This window comes from Diabrotica undecimpunctata, chromosome 4, assembly GCF_040954645.1.
Source record: "Diabrotica undecimpunctata isolate CICGRU chromosome 4, icDiaUnde3, whole genome shotgun sequence".
Classification (NCBI taxonomy): domain Eukaryota; kingdom Metazoa; phylum Arthropoda; class Insecta; order Coleoptera; family Chrysomelidae; genus Diabrotica; species Diabrotica undecimpunctata.
In genome coordinates this window covers 75,731,576-75,758,061 of record NC_092806.1, presented here as the reverse complement: position 1 = coordinate 75,758,061, position 26,486 = coordinate 75,731,576, and the positions used below count along the sequence as shown (strand labels likewise).

The following is a 26,486-nucleotide window of genomic DNA, read 5'->3' as shown; positions in this document are numbered from 1 at the left end:
AAGATCGACATAGGAAAGTGGAGGGGAAACTGTTTTAACTCCTCGCTGCAAATTTAATATTAGGGTTACGGATTTATCATTCAAAAGCTTCAACAGTTCTGTAAGAATTTCATCAGGTCCATTTGCTTTTCCATTTTTAGCGTTTCTTATTGCGTATTCTACTTCTTCTTTCAATATGTCTGGCCCAGTTGCATTGATTATCTCAGTTAAGTTGTTTCTATCGTCTTCAAATAATTCATTCAGGTATTCTGTCTATCTTTTTAGTTTATTCTCCAGATCTACAATAAGATTTCCATCTTTGTCTTTAAGTTTACCTATTTGGCATTTCGTTATGCTTCCTGTTATCTCTTTTACTTTTTTGTGCATATTGAACGCATCGTACTTTTTTTCATAGGTTTCCATTTCTTCACATTGTTTTTTAATCCACTCCTCTTTTGTCGTCTAACCCAAATGACCTTCTTCCCCTTACCCCTGGACATTTTTTAATTGTTGGTCCCAAGACAAGCTATCGTGAAACCGACTTTTTGGATACGTCCTCCAATAAGTTATCAGCTTGGCAGCACGCCCAGCACTTGAAGCAGCACTTCTGGAAACGATGGTATAAAGAATATCATCAACAATAATGTTAATGCTACTGATAATGGAATAGTGCTCGATGTTTTGGTGTTAATTCTTGAAGACAATTTGCCTCCGTTACAGTGGGCAGTTGGACGCATCACGTCTGTGCACCCTGTAGAGGGCGGCATTGTCAGAGTGGTAACTCTGAAAACCAAATTTGAAGAGTATAAACGCTGCGTGAAGAAGTTGTGTCCACTTCCGATCAGCTAGATTTTTGACGTCAACCGACAACCTCATTTTGAACTTCAGTACTTCAAGGCGGGCGGCATGTTCCGTCTCATTATAATTTAGTTCATATTATTTTTTGATTTTATTTTGTTTAGATTCATAGTTGTAATTTTTAAAGTTTTGGGTAAATTTTAGTTTCCAGAAATCTATTAAAAGATTAAAATATTTATTAGTTTTACATATTTCTGGGGAAAATTTGTCTACTACAATCCCTCCCTTTAGAAAGTATGTACCCGGCAGATCCGTCTGTATATGGTTCTGATAAGGACAATATGAATGATTTTGTAATTTATGTAATTAATCCCCAAGGTAAAACTATAAAGTTCTTAGTAACGCCCTCCCCTGTACCAGGGATTTGTGTTAGGCATTTGTAATGTATTTTTAGTAGTATCGAACGAAACTCAGTTCTGTAAACATGTATAGAAAGCAATAAATAGTTCTATGAAAATTGTGGTTGTATATTATTTCAATTTAATAAAATAATATTTTATAGCAAATATATCAAGACACGGATCATAACAACTTACCAGTCTTCGCTTAAAAAAATTTTAAAATCAAAACTAGATCAATTTATATTTTTTTCTTCTCCCGTCAATGCACATTTCATCCATTTTTTCATAATAAAAAAACATTTGCCCGTCAATGCATCTAGGGAAACCAAAAAACGAAGTAGGTTTGATTTATTCATGATAATTGTATATATCATTTATAGTAAATATTATCTGATGTTTTCAGACAGACAAGTGCTCTAAGACATAACTGTTAATTCCATTTTTATTATGCACCCGATACAGGACTTCAAAAACTGGTAACAGTTTTGCACATACACCGTTATTTAAATATGATACTCTCATCGCTCTTACCATTAACTTTTCTCCTGTTTTATTTACATTTCGTTTTGTCGTCTTTTCTTTCTACTGTAATTGATCGAATTCCCCTGTCTGCTATCCCTGTTTTCTACATCTCCTTTTCAATGTCTTTTAGTTTCTGTTCAAAATAGGAAATTTTTTCAACCTCTTTTATATTTTCTTCAAAAGACAAAATATCGGTAGCAACTTTGTTTTCCGACGAAGATATTTTATCGTCAAGAAAGGAAATCTCAGAAGGAGCCTAAGAAATTTCCAAAAAGATGTTAGCAAAAACCTTGCTTTCCAGAGAAGAAATCTCGTTAGAAACTTTATTTTCATAAGAAACAATGTCCGTAGAAACTTTGGAAATATAACAAAAAACTTTGCTTTCTAGAATCGACAAAATGGCAGCAGCATGCTTGTCCTCTAATTTAGATTCTTTTCCGACAGAATTTAATTTTCTATAGTCAAATTCCCATCGTAAATCTGTCACTTTAAAACCACCGTAGCCAAGTGTCGTAGCCATTTTTCACAGATTTTTTTAAATATCCCTCTTGTGACACTAATTTAATGTTTATTATTTTAATTTATTTAAAGTCTTTTATTTTAAAACTCAACAAACTGATAACGTTTATTTATTTATTAATATAAATATGTTTTTAGACTAACTCCTAAAATCGAATTGCCCCTATTTATTCTTCGAAATATTTCTAGCTTTCTGAAATATTTATATCTGCAACTCACAAACTCTTCTATCTAGTTTCATCCGAATGTAGATAACTTTAATTGGATGTTAAATACACCAATACATATATGTCAAATAAGTGCATACAACATTAAATTGTACTAGATTAGAGGTAATGCATGAAGGTACTGCGTCATTTTAATAGAGCATATTGAAGATCACTATAATAAATATAGTCCAGCGTGGAAATATTACCCAAATATTATTGAATATTTTTCAAAATTATTTTACATTCTACCTACTCTCACCTGCATGTAGATAACTTTTGATGGATGTTAAATAGACCAATACATCTTCAAATTGGTTAGCAAGAAAAAAGGCCGCTGCCATACACTGTCTTCCATGAATAGTATCACACTCGCTGGTAGAACTACCAACTAAATGAAAACATTCTTCTGCTATTTTTATATGTTCTATCTAAAAGGTATGATTTTATTATTATTAATATATTATTTAATTTACCTTACAGTACTTACGGAATTCAGTTCTTGTCCAAGAGCAGCATTGACGACTCCTTTTAAAATATATTGCTGAGGAACGGCGGGCTGTAGATCCTTGAGTAAGTCAAACGCTTCCTTGGTATCATTATTTTTTAGATAGTGTATGACCAAATTCAATCTGGCTTCTGGCACTACGTCTATCAATGAAAGAAATACCTGGAAATTATTATGGCATTTTTCAGTAAACTTATAGATTATACAGGTCTGGGATTGAACATCGTTTTATCCATGATGGAAGCTTTTTATATATTTTTTGACTTAAATCCAAAAATGGCTTCTGTTTATTTTTTCGGTAAGATTCCTGACAAAAATAGGAAATTAAATTGGAAACAATGAAGAAAACCTATATTTTTGTAAATTCTATTTATTAAACGGGTTTAACTCAAATTTACAATTTTTATTACGTAACATATTTGTTGGGTTCTTTTAATTATGACCTATTCTTTCTGCCATAAAGTTTCTTCATCTTTGGGTGATACATGTGAAAAAGTCCTTCTGAAATTTTTAGCAATAGTCACCCATCACGGCTACAAATCAGCTTACTTCATACCTCTGCTTTATTTCTTACAACTACTAAGGATTTCCACAGTTTTCACTGTCTTCCTTCACTCAACCCTTTTCTCCAATTTTCCCTGTCATTCCAGTCTCCATCTCGCAGGGTTCTTTTCTCCATAGCCTCGTCGATTTCATCTCTGAATGACCTTCGGGGTCTTCCTCTCTTTCTTCTTCGGGCTCCATTCTGTGATTTTGTTTATCCAGCGTCCTCTGTCCGCTCTTCTGACGTGGCCGTACCAGGATAGTCTCTTCTTCTCTATATAGTCGATTATGTCTGATTGCACTCCCATTCTCCGCTTAATCTCTGTGTTTTCAATTCTGTCTCTTTTTGTAAGTCTACAGCTTCTCCTCAGGAACTCCATTTCTACTGCTCTTATTCTACCTCTATTTCTCTTGTTTATTGTCCAGTTTTCGGACCCATATGTCAGGATACTTCTTGTCAGGGTGTTATATATTCTCTTTTTTGTCTTTATCGTAATGTTCTTATCCCACAACACTGAGTTTAGTTGTCTTATACAGTTTCTTGTTTGTCTCAGTCTGTTGTTTATATCTTCTTCTGTTGTTCCCTGGTTCGATATTATGGTTCCTAAATACTTGAATTTATCTGTTCCATTTATTTGTCTTCCCTCGTCTATCTCTAGGTTTCTCATATCCTTGTTTTCTGTTGTTAGGTATTCGGTTTTCTCTAAATTTATTTCCATTCCGTTGTTTTTATATTCTACTTCTAGTTTTCTGAGCATAAAGCTGAGATCTTCTTCATCTTGTGCGATGACTACTTGATCGTCGGCAAAACTTAAGGTGTATAGGTATTCGTCTCTTACTGGTATGCCCATTCCTTCGCACTTTCTCCTCCATGGTTTGAGTGTCTTTTCCAAGAATATTTTAAACAGAGTAGGGGACGGAGCACAGCCTTGTAGAAGTCCTTTTGTCGTCTTAAATGGATTGTAGGCTTTATTTCCACATTTAATAGCTGCTTTGTTTTCTTTGTATAGTGCTTTAACTGCTTTTATTAGTGTTTGTCGGATTCCGAGATCATTCATTGCTTCCCATAATTTGACTCTAGGTATTGAGTCATATGCTTTCTTTAGATCAACAAAGGCCAGATGGACCGGTCTACCTTTTGCCATTTTCTTCTCTATCAGTTGTTCTAATGTGTACGTATGATCTAGGCATGATTTTCCTACTGTGAACCCTGCTTGGTCTTCTCCAATTTTTCCTATTATTTCAGTTTCTAGTTTTTCTTTAATAATTTTCCCGTAAAGTCTACCTACCGACGATATTATACTAATTCCTCTATAGTTTTCACATTTTTTCCTGTTTCCTTTCTTATGTATGGATGTGATGTATGCTTGTGTCCATTCCGCAGGTATTTCTTCTCCATTTAGTCCTCTTTCGAACATTCTATGTAGCATGCGGAATAACTTTTCCGTTCCGTTTTTAATTAGTTCGTTTGGTATTCCTCCGGGTCCTTTGGCTTTTTTGTTCTTCAATGTCTTGATTGCTCTCTTAACTTCTGCCAGGCTTATTTCTATCTGGTCGTATGCCCCATTTCCTGCATGTTCTATATTCTCTTCCTGAAATTGGGGACGGTTTTCTGTAAGTAGTTCTACGTAGTATTCTTGCCACTCGTTTTCACTAATTTTGCCGATCTGGGTTTTCTCTGTCTTATTTCGTTGAAGTGCTTTTAATATTCGCCATGATTCTGAATTTCTCGTTCCTCCGATATGTCGTTCTATCTCTGTGCATGCTTGTTCCCATCGTTCGTTCTTTTCATTTGTTACTCTTTTCTTTACCTCTCTGTTTTTCGCTCTATATAGGTCTAAGTCTTCCTGTTTTTTGGTGTTTAGGTATTTTATGTGTAGTTTTTTCTTTTCTTTTATGCATTTCAATGTGTCTTCCCTTAATTTGATATTCTGATGGGTGTTCCTTTGGTCGTCTTCTCCAAGAGCTTCTAAGGCCGCTGAAATCAGGCAGGTTTTTATGTGTTCATGCATTTCATCTAACGTGTCATATCTGAATTCTTCTAGTTTTTGGTCTAGTCTTCTTTTGTATAAATCTTTTATTGATTCTTCCTGCAATAGATGTAATTTGAGCCTCTTTTCGTTTATTGTCGTTCCCGTTGTAACAATCGATGTATGTTTTTGTTTTGTCCAGATATAGGGGAATTCCATCCATGCCACCACAAGTTTGTGATCTGTTCCACACTCTGCCCCTCTTTTCACTCTGATGTCTTTCACTTTGATGGAGCTTTTGTGGTTCATGATAATGTAGTCAATAATGGATCTTAGTTTTCTTGTCTCTTGAGTCCATGCTTTATTTCTTACAAACTGTTAATGATGAGACTCCATTTACACTTTAAAGCTCAAAGAACATCCGTAAATTTTTACATTGAAACCCCAAACTTAAAGTTGTTTTTATGTGGTTTCCAAAAGACAATGGCTTCATTTTTAAGTAAAACCAAGTTGCCTGCTTAATGCTCCCATTGTTAAAACCAAGAACTTTCATTCTACCAAGTATTCAAGTTTTATATTTTTTATCATTTTTCTTTAGTCAGCCCCACCTTGACCTATTATGTTTAATACTTCTGTGTTTGAAATGCGTTTTTTCGTCATAATTTAGAGTGTCGTTTATTCAACATTAAGTAATAAAAATTGTTGAATTGAAGTTGTCAACAGTTTCTCTCCCTATTAAAACTCGATATTGTCTTTGGCGTTGGATACCATCAAGTTTCTCGACCTTTAGACCTGTCCTCTGTCTAGTTTTAAGCACCTAGGACAGTTGTTTTCTTCTAACCTAGCGTTTTCCTTCAATATTACACCAACTTTAGTTGATGATTGAGAGATATTTTCGATTAATACAACGGCCTACAGTATGTTGTCCGTTTATCGGTTCCTTCACCTTGTGGGACAATCTCTTATTCCAAAGACAAGTGGATGCTCTTATTATATTTTCAGTTTTTCTACTCAAAACTGTTGACTGACAAAAGAGGAACAGCTTATATCCGCAGTCAGTCGGTAAGGTTAGGGCATCCGCTATGTTTATTTAATGGTTGTAATACTCGACATGTCGAGATACTTTCCCCTGGGCTATTATAGCATTTTTAAGGTATTTACCTTAAAGGTATCACTTTCCTAAGTGATACCCACTACACTCTCCAGTATCGCCGCTACTTGATCGGGGACTGCTGTTTTATTATATACTACAGCTACACTTCATATCTGAAGGCTCTATCTGATAATTTTCTGTACCTTGTTCTGTCTGTAAATTTTTCGAAACTCGTCGATTATGGCTTAAAATATCGTAAATAAACGTCTTTGTTATTTTCTTTCCTCTTTCTATCTTTACTGTTCAAGGCCACACAAACTTTTAAAAACAATCAATTACAACAAGAATGGGCTTGTACATTTATTTTTGTTGGCATAGGAGCGCATTTCAGTAAGATCCATTTGCCATAAATTATTTAGTCCTTTAATACTTGTTCGTCGACAAGGATTGCTTTTCGTGCATGTTTGATCGAGTGCCCATCGAGTTGCATGATGACCAACTGCTATTTTTCTTTAGACATAATTACAGGCTTCGATGCTATGCTTTGTGTAGTATTGAAGGGATAAAGTGCCCTTCTCGGTTCTTAGTAATAAAAACTTATAACGAAATATATTTCATTTAACTAGATACTTTATTTCGTTAATATTACGTTGTTTGCATTTCACGATTAATATCGAAACAATATTTATAAACACAGGTCCGCGACCTACACTAACGTTGTAGGACATTACTTTTATAAAGTAATACGACAAAAGATAAACGACGTGCTATTTCAAGATCACATTAGATTAAAGAATGTTTTAAATATTAAACATTAAAATACGAATTATATAAAGCAGAAAACCCTAGCACATTTACACCTTTTAAAATAAAAATTTATAGTTGAGAGATTACCAGAACCGTCTCTTTCCCCTTTACAGAAAAATTAATCTTACTTCTCTTTCGTAGATATGTATATACAAATATTTTCTAAAACTAACTAACTAATAATAACTTAATTCTATGCACAGTGGTTTTTTCCTTTTTGGAGTCTGTTTATCACTACACTTTAGGCAAAAATATGACTTGATTTTATATATTTACAATTTACAATTAGATTAATAATTATTTACTTTAGAAATCTCCATTGACGTTTACAATGTACAAGTTACTTTAGATGACATTTACAATTTATAATTTACCATTAACGTTAATGCAAAGATTTCAACTAATTACGTTTATTTTAATGACTGCTTTCTTAATTCTCGTTAGTGGTTCTTTCACTTGACATTCATGATAATTTTAATTTACAGTACTCGTACATTTTTCCATATTCTTTCATTTAAATTTGCTTCTAGCTTTTTCTCGTCTGTCATTAACTTAGGTACTCCACAAATACATAATTCTTTATTTTCTTTTGTACTTTAGTACTTTCTTCTACATTTTTTTTCTTCTAGTAGTTTTAAACATAATTCATATTCATTTATCTTCGTCATTTAAAATGTTCATTTATAATATTCATTTATAATATTCGTTTTAACTAGATATCATATGTAAAACTGCATTATCATCATTTTTAAAATATCACTTATATATCTTTATTCATCTCATTTTCTGCACATCTTAATCGGAAATTCTACTTCGATCCATATGCAACGGATAGCATGATATGGTTAACTCAATAGATCAGAACAACAGATTATGTATGCGTTTTTAATTCTTGTACTATAATTTTCATAACCCGTAATCCTGTTTTGATCCATATGCTTATCCTTAAACCAGCTAGGTAACCATCAAAAACCAGAATGGGTAATCTATAAGCTAAAAAATCAATATTAAATATTCAATAAAACAACTCGAAATGAGGTTTTTATAAAAATAAATTAAATTTTCACTTATATACACTGTGTCTTTTCAAAAGTCGTTTTCTTCCCAGTCCATCCGGGATTGCCCAATTTTCATTTTTCCGCCTTCGTTTCCAATTTGTTACAACTATTTTCAGAAATTCTTTCGCATTAGAAGATCAGCATTGTGTTTGCAAGGTCGCCATGTGGTATTTAAGGGATAAAGTGCCCTTTTCGGTCCTTAGTAATAAAAACTAATAACGAAATATATTTCAACTAACTAGGTACTTTATGTTGTTAATATAACGTTGGTTACATTTCACGACTAATATCAAAACAATATATATAAACACAGGTCCGCGACCTACACTAACGTTGTGAGACAATATTCTAATAAGTATATTTCTACAATGACCATTCTTCTACATATGTACTCTATTTATATAACTAACGAAAGTAAATGACGTGCCAGTTCAAGTTCACATAAGGTTAATGAGACGATTGCAGACGATTCCAATTTATATGAGCACGCCATATATCCTCGTAGCTTGTCGTGTTTGTATACGACTTCCGGGTCACCATATACAGCAAAGATCGAGAACCATCTTCTAATCTCAATATTCTTCCAACTTTAGGCTGCTGGTTTTTTAACTCGTCCCAACGACCGAATTTCTTATAAGATACGGGTGAGATTCCTTTAGTCATCTTAAGATTTTGGGCAACACAGTGGGCTAGAGAGATGTTATGCGGAACACTAATAAGATCCTGCTGAACTTCTGTCGTCACGCCGAATCTAGCACTCTTTCTTTCTGCGTAATTTGACATAAATTCATTAAAGCTTGGTCGCTATTCATCTTCGATGTCATTTTGGAGGGTTCGTGGTTCTTCTGTTTCATTTGAGCCAGCATATGGTGCAAGACGATTTATGTGAACTACTTTTGGTTTACCTTTCGGCAATTTCTTAATTCGGTATATTACGTTATTTATTCTCTTTTTAATTTCATATGGACCTTCCCATTGTCTTTGCAGTTTAAGAGACAAGCCTCGAAGACCTTGTGAATTATAAAGCCAAACAAGATCACCTACTTCATAGCTTTCATTCTTGCATCGAGAATTATATTGATCTTTCATTCTGTCACTAGCTAACTGGATGTGTTGTCGGGCAAGTTCATGAATGTCATTCATTCTTAATTCCAGGCGGTCGACATAATCTTCGATTGCAACATGTTCTTCGAAAGTTCTGCAGCCAAACTCTAGGTCGCAGGGCAAACGAACTTCACGACCTAACATCAGGCAGGTTGGAGTCTGGCCTGTAGTTTCATTCACGGCCGAGCGGTAGGCCATTAAGAATAAATGAATGTGCTGGTCCCAATCTCTTTGATATTCTGATACAACTTTGGACAGGTGTTTATCCATCGTTCGGTTCATCCTCTCGACCATTCCATCTGATTAAGGATGCAGGGGTGTCGTTCTAGTCTTATTGACACCAATCAATTTATAAACGTTTTGGAAAAGGGTTGACTTGAAATTTCGCCCTTGGTCGAAGTGGATCTCCAAGGGAACACCAAATCGGCTAAACAATTCTTTAACAAGTACCTCTGCAACGGTAGTAGCTTCTTGATTTGGTATCACATAGGCCTCTGTCCATAGTCCATTTCGTAAAATAATCCATGGCTACCAGGATATATTTATTTCCATCATTTGTCTCTGGAAGTGGACCTGCAATGTCGATTGCTACTCGTTCCATAGGACTACCAACATTGTACTGTTTCATGGGTGTCCTCTTTTTACCAACTGGACCATTATTGGTTGCACACAGTTTACATTTCCGGCACCATTTTCTTACATCATCTTTACAGTTCATCCAATAGAACCGTTCTCGAACCTTTTGCAGAGTCTTCGTGATATCAAAGTGTCCACCTGATGCACCGTCATGCAATTGACGCAATACTTCTGACACTTTACTTTTAGGTACAATCAACTGAAGCTTAGATTCTGTACCATCATCGTTCTCAAAGGTTCTATACAGAAGATCATCTTTTAGCACTAGGCAATTCGATTGGCTCCAGTAACACTTGACTTCTGGACTACATGCACTAATGTCTTGCCAAGAAGGTCTTTCACTTCGACGCATCCACTCCAATATTCTTTTTATACATGGATCATCTGCTTGAGCGTCTTGTAGCTGAGGCTGCCATTGATCAATAATGACGGTGGTTCATCTCACGGGGCAAAGTCGTTCTTCTAATTTAAGACGGTAATAACAATTTGCACTGTACGGCCGTCTCTACAGAAAATCAGCATTTAATTGAACTCTTCCAGCCCTGTGTTTGATCTCGTAATCATATTCTTGTAATCGTTCTAACCATCTTACCATCTGGTCCTCTCGATTACAGAATTGTAAAAGCCATTTTAGAGCAGCGTGATCCGTACGAATAAGAAACTTTCTGCCATACAAGTATTTATGGAAATGCTCGCAAACCTTCACTACGCCTAGCAGTTCTCTCCTGGTAACGCAATAACTTCTTTCTGGTTTCGACAAGACTTTACTAAAGTAAGCGATGACTTTCTCCTGCCCATCTTGGATTTGGGAGAGAACAGCTACTAGTGCACTGTTGCTGGCATCGGTGTCTAACACAAATTTTCCTACCTGTCTAGAGTAGCTTAAAATCGGTGCACTGATCAGAGCCATTTGTAAGTGTTCGAAAGCTCTTTGACACTCTTCGCTCCATGTATATTATTTGCCTTTTTCTATCAACTTTGTTAATGACTTGGAGATGTTGGCGAATCCTTTGAAAAAACGTCGGTAATATGTACATAGATCAAGGAAACTTCTAATTTCGTGTTTATCTCTTGGTACTGGCCAATCTTTAATTGATGCAAGTTTTTCAGGATCCGCTGTTACACCATTACTTGCTACAATATGTCCCAAGTACTTCACTTCTCGTCGAAACAAGTGACATTTTTTCGGACTTAACTTCAATTTCGCTGCCCGCAATCGTTAAAAGACTTCTGTCAGATTATTGGCATGTTCATTGAAAAATCTTCCAACCACAATTACGTCATCCAAATAAACCATGCATGTTTTCCATGTTAGACCTCTTAAAACTGCCTCCATTAATCTTTCAAATGTGGCCGGGGCATTACATAAACCAAAGGGCATAACTGTGAACTGCCAAGGCCCTGATTCGAGAATGCGGTTTTTTTCCGATTAGCTGGCTCCATGTCTTCTTGCCAATATCCACTTTTTAGATCGAGTATGGAGAACCAACGTGAACCAGAAAGAGTATCCAAAGTATCGTCTACTCTGGGCAAAGGATAACTATCTTTTTTAATTACCGCATTGAGCTATCCGTAGTCAATATAAAATCGCGTTGACCATCTTTCTACTTTTTACTAGCACTACTGGTGATGTCCATGGACTGTTTGATGGATCAATTACCCCTTTTGTGTTCATATCTTTGATGATGTCTTTGGCTTCATCTCTTTACGCAAATGGAAGTCGTCTAGGTTGTTTTCTGATTGGCTGAGCGTCTCCGGAATTAATTTTATGCCTTACTATGCTTGTTTTACCCTTATCTTTCTTATCAATGGCAAAAAGATCTTGAAATTCTATTAGCATAAACTTCACTTTTTTATCGGTAAGATAGTTTCGAAACAAATTCAGATTTCTGCTTTAATCTGGAGCCTTCTACAAATTGCAAGACATGACCAGACGATGATAAAGATGTTAAAGAAGACATGGGGAATCTAAAATTTGCATTCCACGACATGTCTATTCATCTAGGCAGAAATCCTAACGAATTTGTTTCTCGTACTCATACAGAGTAGATCCGAAGAAAATGAAAAAGACAGAAAAGATTTTATTTCACGTTCAAAGCGTCTATGTATCTATTGATACGTATTTCGCTTTAATAAAGCTCATCAGAATAGTTATTCATAGCCGTTCTTAACGTGAAAAATAAAATTCTCTGTCTTATTAGAAGTAACAACTTCTGTGATGCATACATTGTTACTTCTAATAAGACAGAGAATTTTATTTTTCACGTTAAGAACGGCTATGAATAACTATTCTGATGAGCTTTATTAAAGCGAAATACGTATCAATAGATACATAGACGCTTTGAACGTGAAATAAAATCTTTTCTGTCTTTTTCATTTTCTTCGGATCTACTCTGTATGAGTACGAGAAACAAATTCGTTAGGATTTCTGCCTAGATGAATAGACATGTCGTGGAATGCAAATTTTAGATTCCCCATGTCTTCTTTAACATCTTTATCATCGTCTGGTCATGTCTTGCAATTTTTAGAAGGATCCAGATTAAAGCAGAAATCTGAATTTGTTTCGAAACTATCTTACCGATTTTTCTATCAGATGTCGCTATTGCGTCCATAACGAAGTCATGTTATTGTTACTTCTAATAAGACAGAGAATTTTATTTTTCACGTTAAGAACGGCTATGAATAACTATTCTGATGAGCTTTATTAAAGCGAAATACGTATCAATAGATACATAGACGCTTTGAACGTGAAATAAAATCTTTTCTGTCTTTTTCATTCACTTTTTTAGTTCGTTCGTCACACTGTCCGATCAAAGTTCTTTTACTTAACTTAATAGCAGTTCCCTTTAAGTTCATAACTCTTACAGGAACGACATCTCTAATTCTTACCAAGGCTTTTGTCGTTAGGAACTCGGCATTGTTCACATCTTCGACCATCCTTAAACTTCCCTCTCGGCAGTAACCATCAGGTCTGGCCATCAAAATTTTCTCACTATTACGGGGTATTGTTACGTCACAAGTAGTTATTAAGCTGATAACATCTTCTTTATCCTCATTCAACGGCAACTCTTCACCATTGATCTCGAGAACTCCATTTTTGACATTCAATACAGCTCCCCAACTTTCCTTAGTAAATCTATCCCCAATATGAACTCGTCGGAGATCTCTGCAATTAATACTCTATTATGTTTCGCTGTAGTCTGGTCTGGCCAATGGATACTGACATATTAGTCTCGCCATATGTATTAATTATCCCACCAGTTGCTGTTCTAAGCTTTACTGTTGCAGGCGATAATTTAAGATGGCCTTGTACTACTTCTTTTATTAGCATTTATTATTGATACGACCCTCGATGTAGAGGCTATGAATTCCACCGGAGGACGTAATTGACGAAGGTATCTACAGCAATTTCTTCCAAAATTGCTACCTCTGGATAAGCCAACCGCACTATACGAGCAACATCTGCTTCAAACTCTTGCAAATTTTCACTTGCTCGTTGAATTCTACTTCTTAGTTGCGCCTTGTAGACTTGTTGTAGGTGGGTTTCTCCGTAACGTTTGTCTAGTCGAGTAAACAAGGTCTGGTAACATTTTTCTTGACCCTTCGGAATATATTTTAGAATTTTTGCAGCATCACCTCGTAAAGCAGCAGTCAAGGAAACAGCTTTTTCTTGTTCTGTCCAATGATTGGCTGTCGTAATAGCTTCAAATTGTCTAAGGTATATGGACCAAGAAGATTTTCCATCAAATGGTGGCAATTTGAATCTCATATGATGTGTCGTTTCGTCTCTAGGTGATTCTTCTTTCACTACCGGATCTAAAGCTACTGTGTTAACTGGTAGTAGCACTTTTGTATTGGTTATCATGCTCTCTAACTGTTTGATCTTCTCTTCTACGTTGTTTACATTTTTCTGTATCTGATCGAATGTTTTAGAGACTTCTTCAAATTTCTTCATTGTTCTGAGTACATACTTCGTCAAATCTTCTAGAAACCTTTTCGAGTTTCTCGTCGTTTTGTCTAGCTACTTCTTGAATATTTTCTGAAGTCTCGTCTTCGTCTTTTTCATCATTTTTTTTAGAAGTTTCTTCAATCATTTTCGAGACATTTTCAAATTTCTCGTCGAATCTTCTAGACACATTTTCGAATTTATTATCATTTTTTCTAGTAGTTGCTTCTATCATTTGAGACGTTTCATCGAATCTTTTGGAAACATTCTCGAATTTTCCATCAATTATTTTAGTTAAAACGGCTTCTTCTGCTGACTGGAACTGGTATGTCTCTGGGTCATCTCCATTCTTGTTCAGAACGTCCTTCAGTCGTTTTTGAAGGATCTTCTTGGACCCGCTGCAGTCTTCATCGCGTTCTTCTAGTTGCTCACGTAACGCTTTTACTGAAAGTTCTACTAGCAGCATCTTTGGTCAGGCCCACACGTACTTTTTTAAATGTTCTTTCGTACAAATATCACTACCAAACTAGGCGGATGTTCCTGACGAACAATACTTTTCAAAAGTCTTTTTCAAAAGTCACTGCTGAATTTATTTTTTAAATAAATCAATTATCCTCACACCGGACACGAACTGTAGCGAGATTAAATAAAACGAGCAGTTCGAATTTATATAAATATATTTATTTATAAGTTTAAAGTTCGATAGTATCTTAACAACTAAACTCTTCAATCATCGTTAGTTATATATATATATATATATATATATATATATATATATATATATATATATATATATATATATATATATATATATATATACACTTGAGTGCAAAATAATCGACTCAAAAGAGATATTTGAGATTACACCTTCTGTTTCAATGTAAGAAGTATGAAAATAAAAAATTGTAATGGAAAGACGTTATGAACAGTGAAATCATCAATTACAACATGAATTTTTTAATTATTTAGTATTTGATATTACCACCACTACTCCTAATTACGCTTTCCAGTCGATTTTGTTTAAGCTCATCCCAAAAATGCTCTATTGGATTTATGTCCGGGCTTAACGCAGGCTAATTATTGTAGGTATACCGATCTCAGATAAATACGTGGTGGTGACTCGTGCGATATGGCATCGTGCATTATCGTGCATTAAAATAAAGGAATCACCAATAAATCCCTCATATGAAACCACATGTTCCTCCTAAATGTCTCTGATGTTACGATCCGGAGTAAAACCTCCTCCACGTCTTCCACCAGGTATAAAAATCAACTCTGTTTTCCCATTTACAGAACTGCCTACCCAAAACATACAAGAACCGAATTCATGAGACAATTTCTCGTAAACAAAATTGAGCAAATCGCTCGCCTGGCCTTCCATAGACTAGAGGCTATTTGTCGTTGCCATGTAGGCAGATCATACTTTCATCGGAGAATATTACCTGACTCCATTGATAGTCGTCCCAATCCAGATGTTCGCGAGCAAATTCTAATCGCGTTTGCTTCTGGGCTGCAGTTAGCTTGGGACCCGTAGCTGTCCTTTTTGGTGTCAGGTTTTTAGTCTTTAGTCTTATTCTGACTGTCCAAACCCTGGTCACTACTCTCCAGTGCAAGAGCTTAAAGAGGACCTCGGACCTCTTTAAGCTCTTTTTTGAGTTTAGCACCACTCAAATATCGATTTCTCAGGGATTTCGAAACAAGAAATTGATCGTCTCTCTCCGTTATTATTCGTTTCCGGCCTCCTCCTTGTCGACGGATATAATCAACAGTATCTTGGTACGAACGATATACTCGGGACATAGAAGATTAACTTAAATTTAGTTGATTTGCCACGGCCCTCTGTCTCAGGCCTTCCCTCAATAATGCTACTGCTTGAGTTGCGTTGACGGACGTTGTTTCTATTTGTAATGCAGTTGCGAACTTAAGTGACTGATGTATTAGTGGCTTGCTATGGAAATTAATGTGTACGATGTTAACCGAACGCGTTAAGTCAGTGCGTCTCGATTTCAATGAGTCAAATTCTGACACCTTCTCTACTTGTTTCATTATTTATTTGTAATGCGTCATCCAATTCACCAAAAAACAAAATTTTTTTAAAACTCAATAATGAGGTTAAGGATTGTACACTAAATATTTTTAAATTAACACTTTTTAGATTGAAACAGAAGACGTACTTTGACAAAATAATTTTGAGTCGATTATTTTGCACTCAAGTGTATATATACAAAATATTACGTACTAGAACATTCGGGAGTAGTCCACCTCTATCCTTCACATTAAAAGCACATCGAGAATGCCAACGATCGAACATTCCAGTCTAAGAACTGTGACACGTAACCGTATCAGAGATGGGCTATTTCGTTACAATATTTATCAATAAACTCTCCGCTAATTACAAACATAAGAGAGACTGCAAAGAAACCAATGACATAAAAATTCGTGCTTTAGTTGGGTTACTAATATTATCTGGCATTTGTAAATCCAGCCATAGGAATATCAAAGATTTGTGGGATATTTTAAGGCTTGGAATTCAAACGTTTTCTAAAACTATGAGTTACACTCGTTTTTATTTTCTCATAAAATGTCTAAGGTTTAACAATAGAAATACCCGCGCAGAAAGAGTATTGCTTGACAACTTTGCTCCCATTAGAAGTATTTATAATCAGTTTAACAATAATTTTGAATTTTAGGGATAGATGCTCTTTTCGACAGTATCTACCAAAGAAGCCGGCACGGTATGGATTTTCGCTATATGTGATTCCAAGACATTTTATTCGCTCCGTGCGTGACTGACGCGACTCCTTCCGCCTTCATCTGACAGTTTTTTACCTACGAATTTTCAGGTTAAACACATGACATATGTTTGACATTGTTAAATACATGCGAATTGACAATTATTAATAATTAACTTTTTAATTATATTTTTTTAGTTAATGTACAAAATAAATGTAGTATTAAAAACTGAGTTTCTCAAAATTCATCATAATATATCTTTTCAACCACAAACGGAAAAGAAAGGGAAAAATCTAGTACTGGCAAATCAAGTTTTTCACGTGAAAGAGCATATATTTAAAAACAGTAATAGTAAAAGTTATAATATAAAAGCTAAAGTCATCAGGCACTCTGCAGTTAGCTTGAAGCCTTATAAAATATCATTTAAGGTAAATTATTTAAATTTTTTTTTCTATTTCAATTGCATAAAAATGAAGTTATGTGATATTTACTTTTTCATATTAATAGCACGGATCCATCTTTTTCTTTTCTCTAATTTATATAAATTATAAAATTTATAATTTATAAAACTACACTTTCTATTTTTGCTATTATTAGCACAATTGAATACACAATATGTATTTGCACACATTTTTGATAACATTTATGCGTAAAAAGGTAGTGCCAATTTTGTCATATTTCGCCGCTACGCACGCTGGCATCGTTTCAAAGTACCCCTACCATGGTCACGCACAGAGCGAATACCTTACAATTTGAACCTTATATTGGAATGCAGCCAGATGGTCCTTTTCAAGTAAGCTATAAGCCCATTGATATTGTGCAGGGTTTGTGTAGTACACTCTTCGGTTCAGGAAAAAACATCACAACGGACAACTGGTATACCAGCATACCATTAGCAGAAACATTACTGTCTCACAAATTATCGTTAGTTGGTACACTCAGGAAAAACCAAAAGAAAGAGATACCACCATAAGGTTCCTGTGCAATCTCTATTCGGATTCCACCAAAAAATACCAATGACTCTCGTTTCATACTACCCAAAGCAAAATAAAAATGAAATCTTTTTGTTAATAAAATTATGCACATAAATGACAATACTATGGTTGAAGTTTTTTCAAATGTGAATAAGCCTGTTATAATATTATTTTATAATAAGACCAAGAGTGGGATTGATAGTGTAAACCAAAAATGCCAGACATACAATGTGGCAAGAACTTGTCGTCGTTGGCCCTTGAGGATATTTTATCATTTGCTAAATACAGCTGCAATTAATTCCCACATCGTTTATTTCTTTAATATTCCTATTAAAAAAATTCCCAGATCGAAGTTTCTAGAAGAGATTGGATTGACTCCGATGCAACCACAGATGGAAGTTAGGTCATAGGTAAAATCTCCTTCAAACTCTCTGAAAAACGTCTTAGATAATGCAGCAACAACCAGTGACAATATGCCTATAAAAAAGGCACGATGCACTATATGTCCACGAACAAAAGACATTAAAAATGTAAGAGTTGTTGCAAAAATTGCAATAAAAATAGTGCCTAATGTGTTCCATATGAACACAATATTTGATTTATGCTACTGAGGCCAGTGAATTTATTCTATTCCGTTTAGTATTCTTATTTACGGCATGTATCTGGTTTTATAAATATAAAATGAATTGCTTGAAGCCTTTACGTAGCTTTTTAACAGCTTGTTCATTAGAACTATAATGATGGCTACCAAATTTGTCAACACTCATATTGGAAATGATGTCCAATAATCTGGCCTACCATTAATATATAATATTTACTTGGATCATCCCGATACATATATTTAATAGGATAATCGTTATAGATCAAATGAGAAGCATCGACGAGCCCTGATCCTTCAGAGGTAGATGGCGAAGGTAACGATATTCGAGGAGGCGTTGTTAATGATAATGAACGAGTCGGTTTTGCTAAACGAACAAGACCTCCGAAAGGTGATCTCTTTAATGCAGGAGACCGAGTTTTTGGTGGTGATTGCTTCTTTGTTGTTTTACATCTAAACAACAGTTTGATAAATATTATAATATTTTTCTCCAGTTGCACCTTTAAGACGGCCTATGGAATTCAAATGTACTATCATTGTTTAAATAGGACTAGTTAGGCAATCCTTATGGAACAAGCGTTTGATTTTTATTCTGCCGGCATGTGGCGGCCTCTAGTCATAAATTTAAAAAACTATTAACAGAAACTTAATTCTTTGCAGGATTCTATTCGAGTATATTTTTACCTGTCTAATTATTAATGCAAACCTGTACACGGGTGCCAGATTGTGAAGAAAATATAAGACTTTAATAAAATGCTTATTGCTATTATCGTTGTATGTGTCTTGTGAAAGATAACTTGACTATTTCGACCGAATATTTCAAATTGTTTTTATAATTGTAAATAGATTGTAATCTATTTAAATGAAGTAGGTAATTGTTCCTTTTTTTTAATTTTTACCTATTAGTTTACCACATATTTAATTTGGTTACTTATATGATTTTTTACTTACAGACACCACTATTAAAAAACTTGAAGCATTTGAGATGTGGCTTTATAGAAGAATGCTGAGAATATCATGGACAGCAAGGATCACGAACAAGGAAGTTCTAGAAAAAATGAAGAAGGACCCAGAGATTGTGTTTACGATCAAACGCATAAAATTGCAATATCTGGGACACGTTATGAGAAATCAGCACCGTTACTCCCTGCTGCAGTCTATATTGCAAGGTAAAGTCAAAGGTAAGCGAGGACCCGGTAGAAGGAGAATATCATGGCTGCGGAATTTAAGAACATGGTTTAAGAAAACCTCAACGGAGCTGTTTCGAGCCGCAGCGAGCAAGGTCATGATTGCCAATATGATTTCCAACATCCGAAACGGATAGGAACCAGAAGAAGAAGAATGATTTGTTAGAAAAGGATTAAATATTTAATTGAAATAGACTCGATTGCTATTGTCTTAGAACACTCATGCGGAGGTTTATTTTTTAGTCAAGACTTAAGTTTTATCATCGTTTCAAAAAAAATTCTTTTTAAACAATGGTTTTATGTATGTTTTGAGAAAATTAAATTTTCAATCTTTTAATCCTTAAAATGACGTTTGAAAATATAGTAAATTTATGAGTATGGTTTTTTGATAATGGTTTTGAAACAAATAAACAGATCGATATGCCACAACAAGAGGCAACACATATTTAGGGACAAAAATCTATGTGTTGGGATAAAAGGAATAATAATTAACAAAACTTTAATAAATAGTACCCTTTATTTTATTTATTTATGTACTTTATAATATACACACCATATTTGTATTTCTGTTTACATAAATGAGAATGTTTTTTTTAATCAATTCGCCCGATCTGAACTGTTTATTAATGAAATAATTTTAAATTACAAAGTGATATATATTGCAAAAATTAAATTCGCATTATTTTAATAGTTATATAACACTTATCAAAATTCTAATATCTACACCATAGACAATATTAACAAAATAATAATTCAAGGTAAAAAAAACAAAACAAAATTGTTTACATTAATAGTTATAGAAATTGATTGTAACATTGTTTTCATGAACTAAAATAAGCAATGTATGAGTTGGATATATGTATGAACCAGCAATACTAGTTTAACAATATTAGATCGACTACAATGGTATCAAGTCCAACAAACGTTATGCTAGCAAAGTGTTCAAGAAAAACTGCAGCAGAAAACTGAGTTTGTGGCTTTGGTGCAGTTTGTACAGATTTTGTCCTAATCTTAACCAGTCTCTTTTTTAGTGCTGTTATGCGAGTTTTCATAAGATTAATCCGTATTCGAGATGCATGTAATCTCCTTTAAAGTGTGTGATAATTATGAAATCTTTTTTTCTTGACCAATGATGATAACGGCATATCTATAAGCTCATCAACAAAATCGTCAAGTTCAGAATTATCACTGTGCGAAACAATATTGGAACAATGGTATTGGCACTGGTTGATGGTTGTTTTGCTATCGAATACGTATGAAAAACGCGTGGTGTCGTTAAAGAACCTTCCTCTTCTAACTCACTATAGTTTTTTGGTATAGCAGTACTGGGTAAATATTTGGCATTTAGATATTTTTGTTCAAAATGCTTACTGCATAGAAATTTTTTTTTAAATCGGGTAGCTCCAGACTTTCCAATGCAGCATTACCTACAACAATATTATTATTAACACAACTGAAAAAACAGCAACTTTCTGCACAATAAAGTAAAAAAACAATTTAAGTTCTGTATTTAAAATATAGATAACTTGGCAGTTATGCCAATATACAGATTGAACGAATTTAAAACGGAACATACGTAATCAATGTATTTCGGCTCAACTCCGCTCTAGGCGGTTGGCCAACAAAAGGTTGTCAAATAATTATATTATAAAAATCCAATACTTCAGCGGGCTGCTGGATTCTGAATTCATTCAAGAACAAGTCAAAACTCCACCCAAATAGGTTGCCTAGAATCCATCGAGTTCACTGTGGAAACTAGACTACACAAGCAGTTATTAGCTGTCAAACCACTTATCGCATCCTTATAGTCCAAGAGATAGAGCCGAAATTTTGAACTGATCAGTAATATGACATTTCTCTATTGGAATATATTCATTGTAACTGGGTTAAGACTTTGCCTTACAGGCGGACGCCCCTCGTGGTACAGGGGGTGGCTGTACAAGTTGTAATTTTTTTCAGAAAAATTAACGATCGATAATATGGCTGAAAATTTGCCCAGAGTAAGATCTTGGTATAACCAAACGAAATCCCAAAGGGCGGACGCGAGAGTGGATACATAAGGGGTGGCAGACAGGGGTGAAATTGCAATTTTTTGGGGAAAAATTAACGATAAGTAATATGTCCGCCATTTTCATGGCTCATTATTTAGCCCCTAAAAACTCTAAATCCAAAAGGGCGGTCAGCTGAGTTGGTACAGAGAGCCATAAAACGGGGTCAAATGTACCACTTGCCTGCGCATTTTAGGTCTCGGTAACAATTTTCAAACTGATTTTATTATGATATTTTTATACCGATTGATTTGAAAATTTGTATGCTCACTTCTGTTACTATTCTGAGAAGCGTCAAGTAGAGTTTCCCTCAAAATTTTCCAAAAAAATTTCCGTAAATGAAAATTTTCGTAATTTTTTGAGGTAAAATCTAATTTATAGAATCCTTTCGATTTTCTATAAGTTATACCATGATTTTTTTCCAAAAATTTTCAAACGATTTTTACGATAAGAAAAAAAAAATTAGAAAAACTTTTCTAAAACATTTGATAAAACTCTACGTCATCGTCCGAATCTTTTATAGAATATTTTGTAGTTTTAAAATGATATTATGATAATGTTTTTTTTCAAACTAAAGTCATATTTACTTTACAAATCACATTTTTTTCTTAAATATAAATATTTTACGAATTACATTTTTAATTGAATAAATGTTTGATATTTGATATTTTATTAAATTAAAGTAATTTTATAATGTTAACTATTAAATATTTTTGGTATAACAAATAGTAATTTTACTTATTTTTTATTACAATAAAAAGGTTTTTAAATTTATTTTGCATAAATAATGGTTGTTCAGATATAAGAAAAATTTGATTTATTATTACATTAATAATCAAATACAAAATATATTATTTCTATTTATCAATAGGTAAAATTCAATTTGTAGAATTCCTTTAACATTTTACAAATAATTATTAATAAAAATCAATTTAATAGTGGAATTATCAATTTTTTAAGTTTTGAAATTTACTTTGTACTTAGATATTTTCAATATTTTTTTTAACTTTCAAATTGATTGAATTTTTTTTTCATTAGTTAATTATAATTTTACAAATTCTGTTTGGACATTAATTTTGCATCATTATTATTTTAAAATATTAAAATAATAATGATGCGTGTTCCATTTAGATCAGTAATTCTAGACGCATGCGCTAAATGTAATAAGTATCAAGATGCTTTTATCCAACTTGGTGAAACTGACTTCAATTGTAATGAAGTTTTTGAAACTTTAGAAACTTTCATATGTCACTTATATGGAACAGGACTGACGAGAACAATTCCAAAAAGAAAAGTAAACGATGTCAGATTTTCACTATTTAACCGGCAGTATAAGATGCATGATATGAACGAGCCTTTTTAAAAAAAAAACTAAAAAATTTCGATACTTCAAGCTTACCACCATGTCAAGATGAATTACACCAACATCTACTGCGAGCCCATTATATTTCAAATATTTGGACAAATGCTCATAAAAAAGTACCAACAGAATTGATTGTTGAAGAACATGGTTGGGAGTTTGAAGATGAAACATATAAATTCAAATGGTTTAGTGGACCTCAGATGCCAGAATCAATTCGAGAAGTAGTGATTGAAAATGAAGCAGATAATGAATGTGATATTATTGAAAGTGAAAGTGACGAAGATGATGAATGTGATGACATCAGTGAGAGTGAGAAAAATGACGAAATTTTTAAAGTTTTTCTAAATTTTTTTTTCTTATCGGAAAAATCGTTTGAAAATTTTTGGAAAAATTCATGGTATAACTGACAGAAAATCGAAAGGATTCTACAAATTAGATTTTACCTCAAAAAATTACGAAAATTTTCATTTACGGAAATTTTTTGGAAAATTTTGAGGAAAGCTCTACTTGACGCTTTTCAGAATAGTAACAGAAGTGAGCATACAAATTTTCAAATCAATCGGTATAAAAATATAATAAAATCAGTTTGAAAATTGTTACCGAGACCTAAAATGCGCAGGCAAGTGGTACATTTGACCCCGTTTTATGGCTCTCTGTACCAACCCAGCTGTCCGCTCTTTTGGATTTAGAGTTTTTAGGGGCTAAATAATGAGCCATGAAAATGGCGGACATATTACTTATCGTTAATTTTTCCCCAAAAAATTGCAATTTCATCCCTGTCCGCCACCCCTTATGTATCCACTCTCGCGTCCGCCCTTTGGGATTTCGTCTAGTTATACCAAGATCTTACTCTGGGCAAATTTTCAGCCATTTTATCGATCGTTAATTTTTCCGAAAAAAATTACAACTTCATCCCTGTATAGCCACCCCCTGTACCACGAGGGGCGTCCGCCTGTAAGGCAAAGTCTTAACCCAGTTACAATGAATATATTCCAATAGAGAAATGTCATATTACTGATCAGTTCAAAATTTCGGCTCTATCTCTCCGACTATTAGGCAAGCTCCTCTTTCCTTTAAAGGAGACAGATAGTTGAACGATATTTTATACAATGTCTATCACCGGGTATGGATTTATTTTTGTCCAAGTTTTATATTGGTCCACTATTTCAAATGCAGTTCAAACAGACATATATTAAATTGTATGTTCCGTTTTAAATTCGTTCAATCTGTATGTTTATATCTATATATATATATATATATATATATTGAATTTGAAATTTCCGCGGGAGCTATATGTGGTTTCAGTTGTTTTCCGGGTTTGACTCCGCGTTAAATATTTTTGGTTTTTAGAAAAACCATTGTTTTGACGACGTTTCGGCAAGGTCACACTTGCCATTGTCAAGTCAGATTCTGCTTCGTCTTGATGTTACAGGCGAACTGATTTCTCGGTCGCTGCACGCTGAGTTTAAATTTAAACTCAGCGTGCAGCGACCGAGAAATCAGTTCGCCTGTAACATCAAGACGAAGCAGAATCTGACTTGACAATGGCAAGTGTGACCTTGCCGAAACGTCGTCAAAACAATGGTTTTTCTAAAAACCAAAAATATTTAACGCGGAGTCAAACCCGGAAAACAACTGAAACCATATATATATATATATATATATATATATATATATATGTATGTATATTATATAAGAGTAAGAAAAAAGAAATTTTTTAGATAGAAAAAAAAAGATCCCATAGGACCACCAAAAACAAATTTTGCACATTTTTTATTCCTTTTATTAAAAGATATGTAGATGATTTAGTTTTGGCACTTCCTAAACACAAAATTAATGGAATAGTCAACATTTTCAACAATCATAATTAACATATACAATTTACAGTTGAGGAAGAGGTAGATAATTCTCTAGTTCCTTAGAGTAGGTTTAAAGTCCAGTGCTTTATACAGGTTGGTGAATTGTTTGCAGTCGGTAAGTTTGGTATGGTTGATTCGTAGTCTTCTAATAGTCGATGCTTCTCTTCTAGTTATGAGGTCTAGGGAGAGATGACCAATAAAAGATTGAAGTTTATGAAAAGTTGTTTTGCTCTTTTGCTATAAGTTTTGTCAAGTATCCTCTACTGACTTTTTAAAAACGAATTTCGAGATTCGTTAGCTAGTTGAATTGGGGTGACTTCAGTCACCCCATGGTTGGTAGCTTCTTTGGCAAAATTATTTGCTGTTTTATTCCCAGTAATTCCGGTGTGAGAAGGCAGCCATATGAGAGAGACTTACATCGTAAGCAGAGAGATTTTGGTATATGTCATGAATATTTTGAACTAATATGTGGTCAGTGAAAATTGTATTGACTAAATGGATATATGAAAGTTAATCTGAATAAATGGCAATATGTTTGTTTTAATAGGAGATGCATTTAAAAGCCAACAGAATACTATATAGTTCATCTGTGCAAACGTTGCATATTAAGGGTAACCGAGATGATCTTACAAGTTTATGTTTAGTGGTTACTGCCCAACCAATACCAGTGGTCGTTTTAAAAGCATCTGTATAGAGAATTAAATTCTAAAAATGCTTTCTTTATAAGAAGGTTAGAAGATTTAAGTTTGTTAAAAATGGTGAGTGAGGTATATATAGAAGGGAGATCTTTAGCCCAGAGGGGAAGTAAAGTTAGAGGAAATGAACTATTCAGAAAAAGGTCAATATTTTTAAGTAGTGGACAAATTAATTGAGGTATAGGTTTTATGATAGGTGTTGGTTATTGTTAGTGAAAGAAGACGCCATTGTGGCAATTAGGGAATGAACGGGATTAAATGGATTTGCGATGTTGATGCAGCATACGAAAGTAGAAGTGATTATCGTCTTAGGGTAGGAGAAAGTTCATTAGATTCACGGTATACACTCTCAGTAGGACTAATGCGAAAAGCGCTCAGACCTAGAAGTAGTTTTATCGGCACCCGATTGAAGATGAATGAGGGTTTTAAAAATGTTCAACCTTTTAAAACAATTGATTTTAAGTTCAGAGATTTGATTCTTTCAATTTAATCTGGAGTCAAACATAAAACCGAGAATTTTACATTAATTAACAACAGAAAGTAGAGAATTGTTAAATAAAATTTGGGGTAAGGGAGTGGAAATCCCTCTGGAAAATTTTACTAATTTGGTTTTGCTCTCAGTGAGTGATAATCCTAGTTCGTTAGATCTCTCTTGAAGTAGATTTACTACACTTTGTATAAGTTTATATGAGGTTGGGACAGGCAGTAAATGATTAGGTCATCAGCGTATTAAACATATTTGATGGGAGGCAAATTTCGTTGATTGCAAGAATGAATAGAGTTAAACTTAATGCAGATTCTAAAGGGACACCTTAATTTTGAGGAAGAGATTGAAAAAGTTTACCCTTGGCAAGGACTTTAAAGATTCTTACAATTAGATAGTTTTTTACAAATGAGAAAATATTACCATTTAAATTAAAGTGGGAGATATTGTCAATG

General features: G+C 34.0%; 1 protein-coding gene across 1 annotated transcript in view; it reads right to left on the bottom strand.

Moving 5' to 3' along the window:
• Ttc26 (tetratricopeptide repeat domain 26) overlaps nucleotides 1-26,486 on the bottom strand; it is a 139,427-nt gene that overhangs the window by 38,312 nt on the left and 74,629 nt on the right. The window contains exons 7-8 of the mRNA XM_072529786.1: nucleotides 2,916-3,095; nucleotides 2,688-2,856 (exon numbers count right to left, since the gene is read on the bottom strand). Of these exons, the coding sequence (XP_072385887.1) occupies nucleotides 2,688-2,856; nucleotides 2,916-3,095 (349 nt within the window). The remainder of the gene's footprint in view (nucleotides 1-2,687; nucleotides 2,857-2,915; nucleotides 3,096-26,486) is intronic.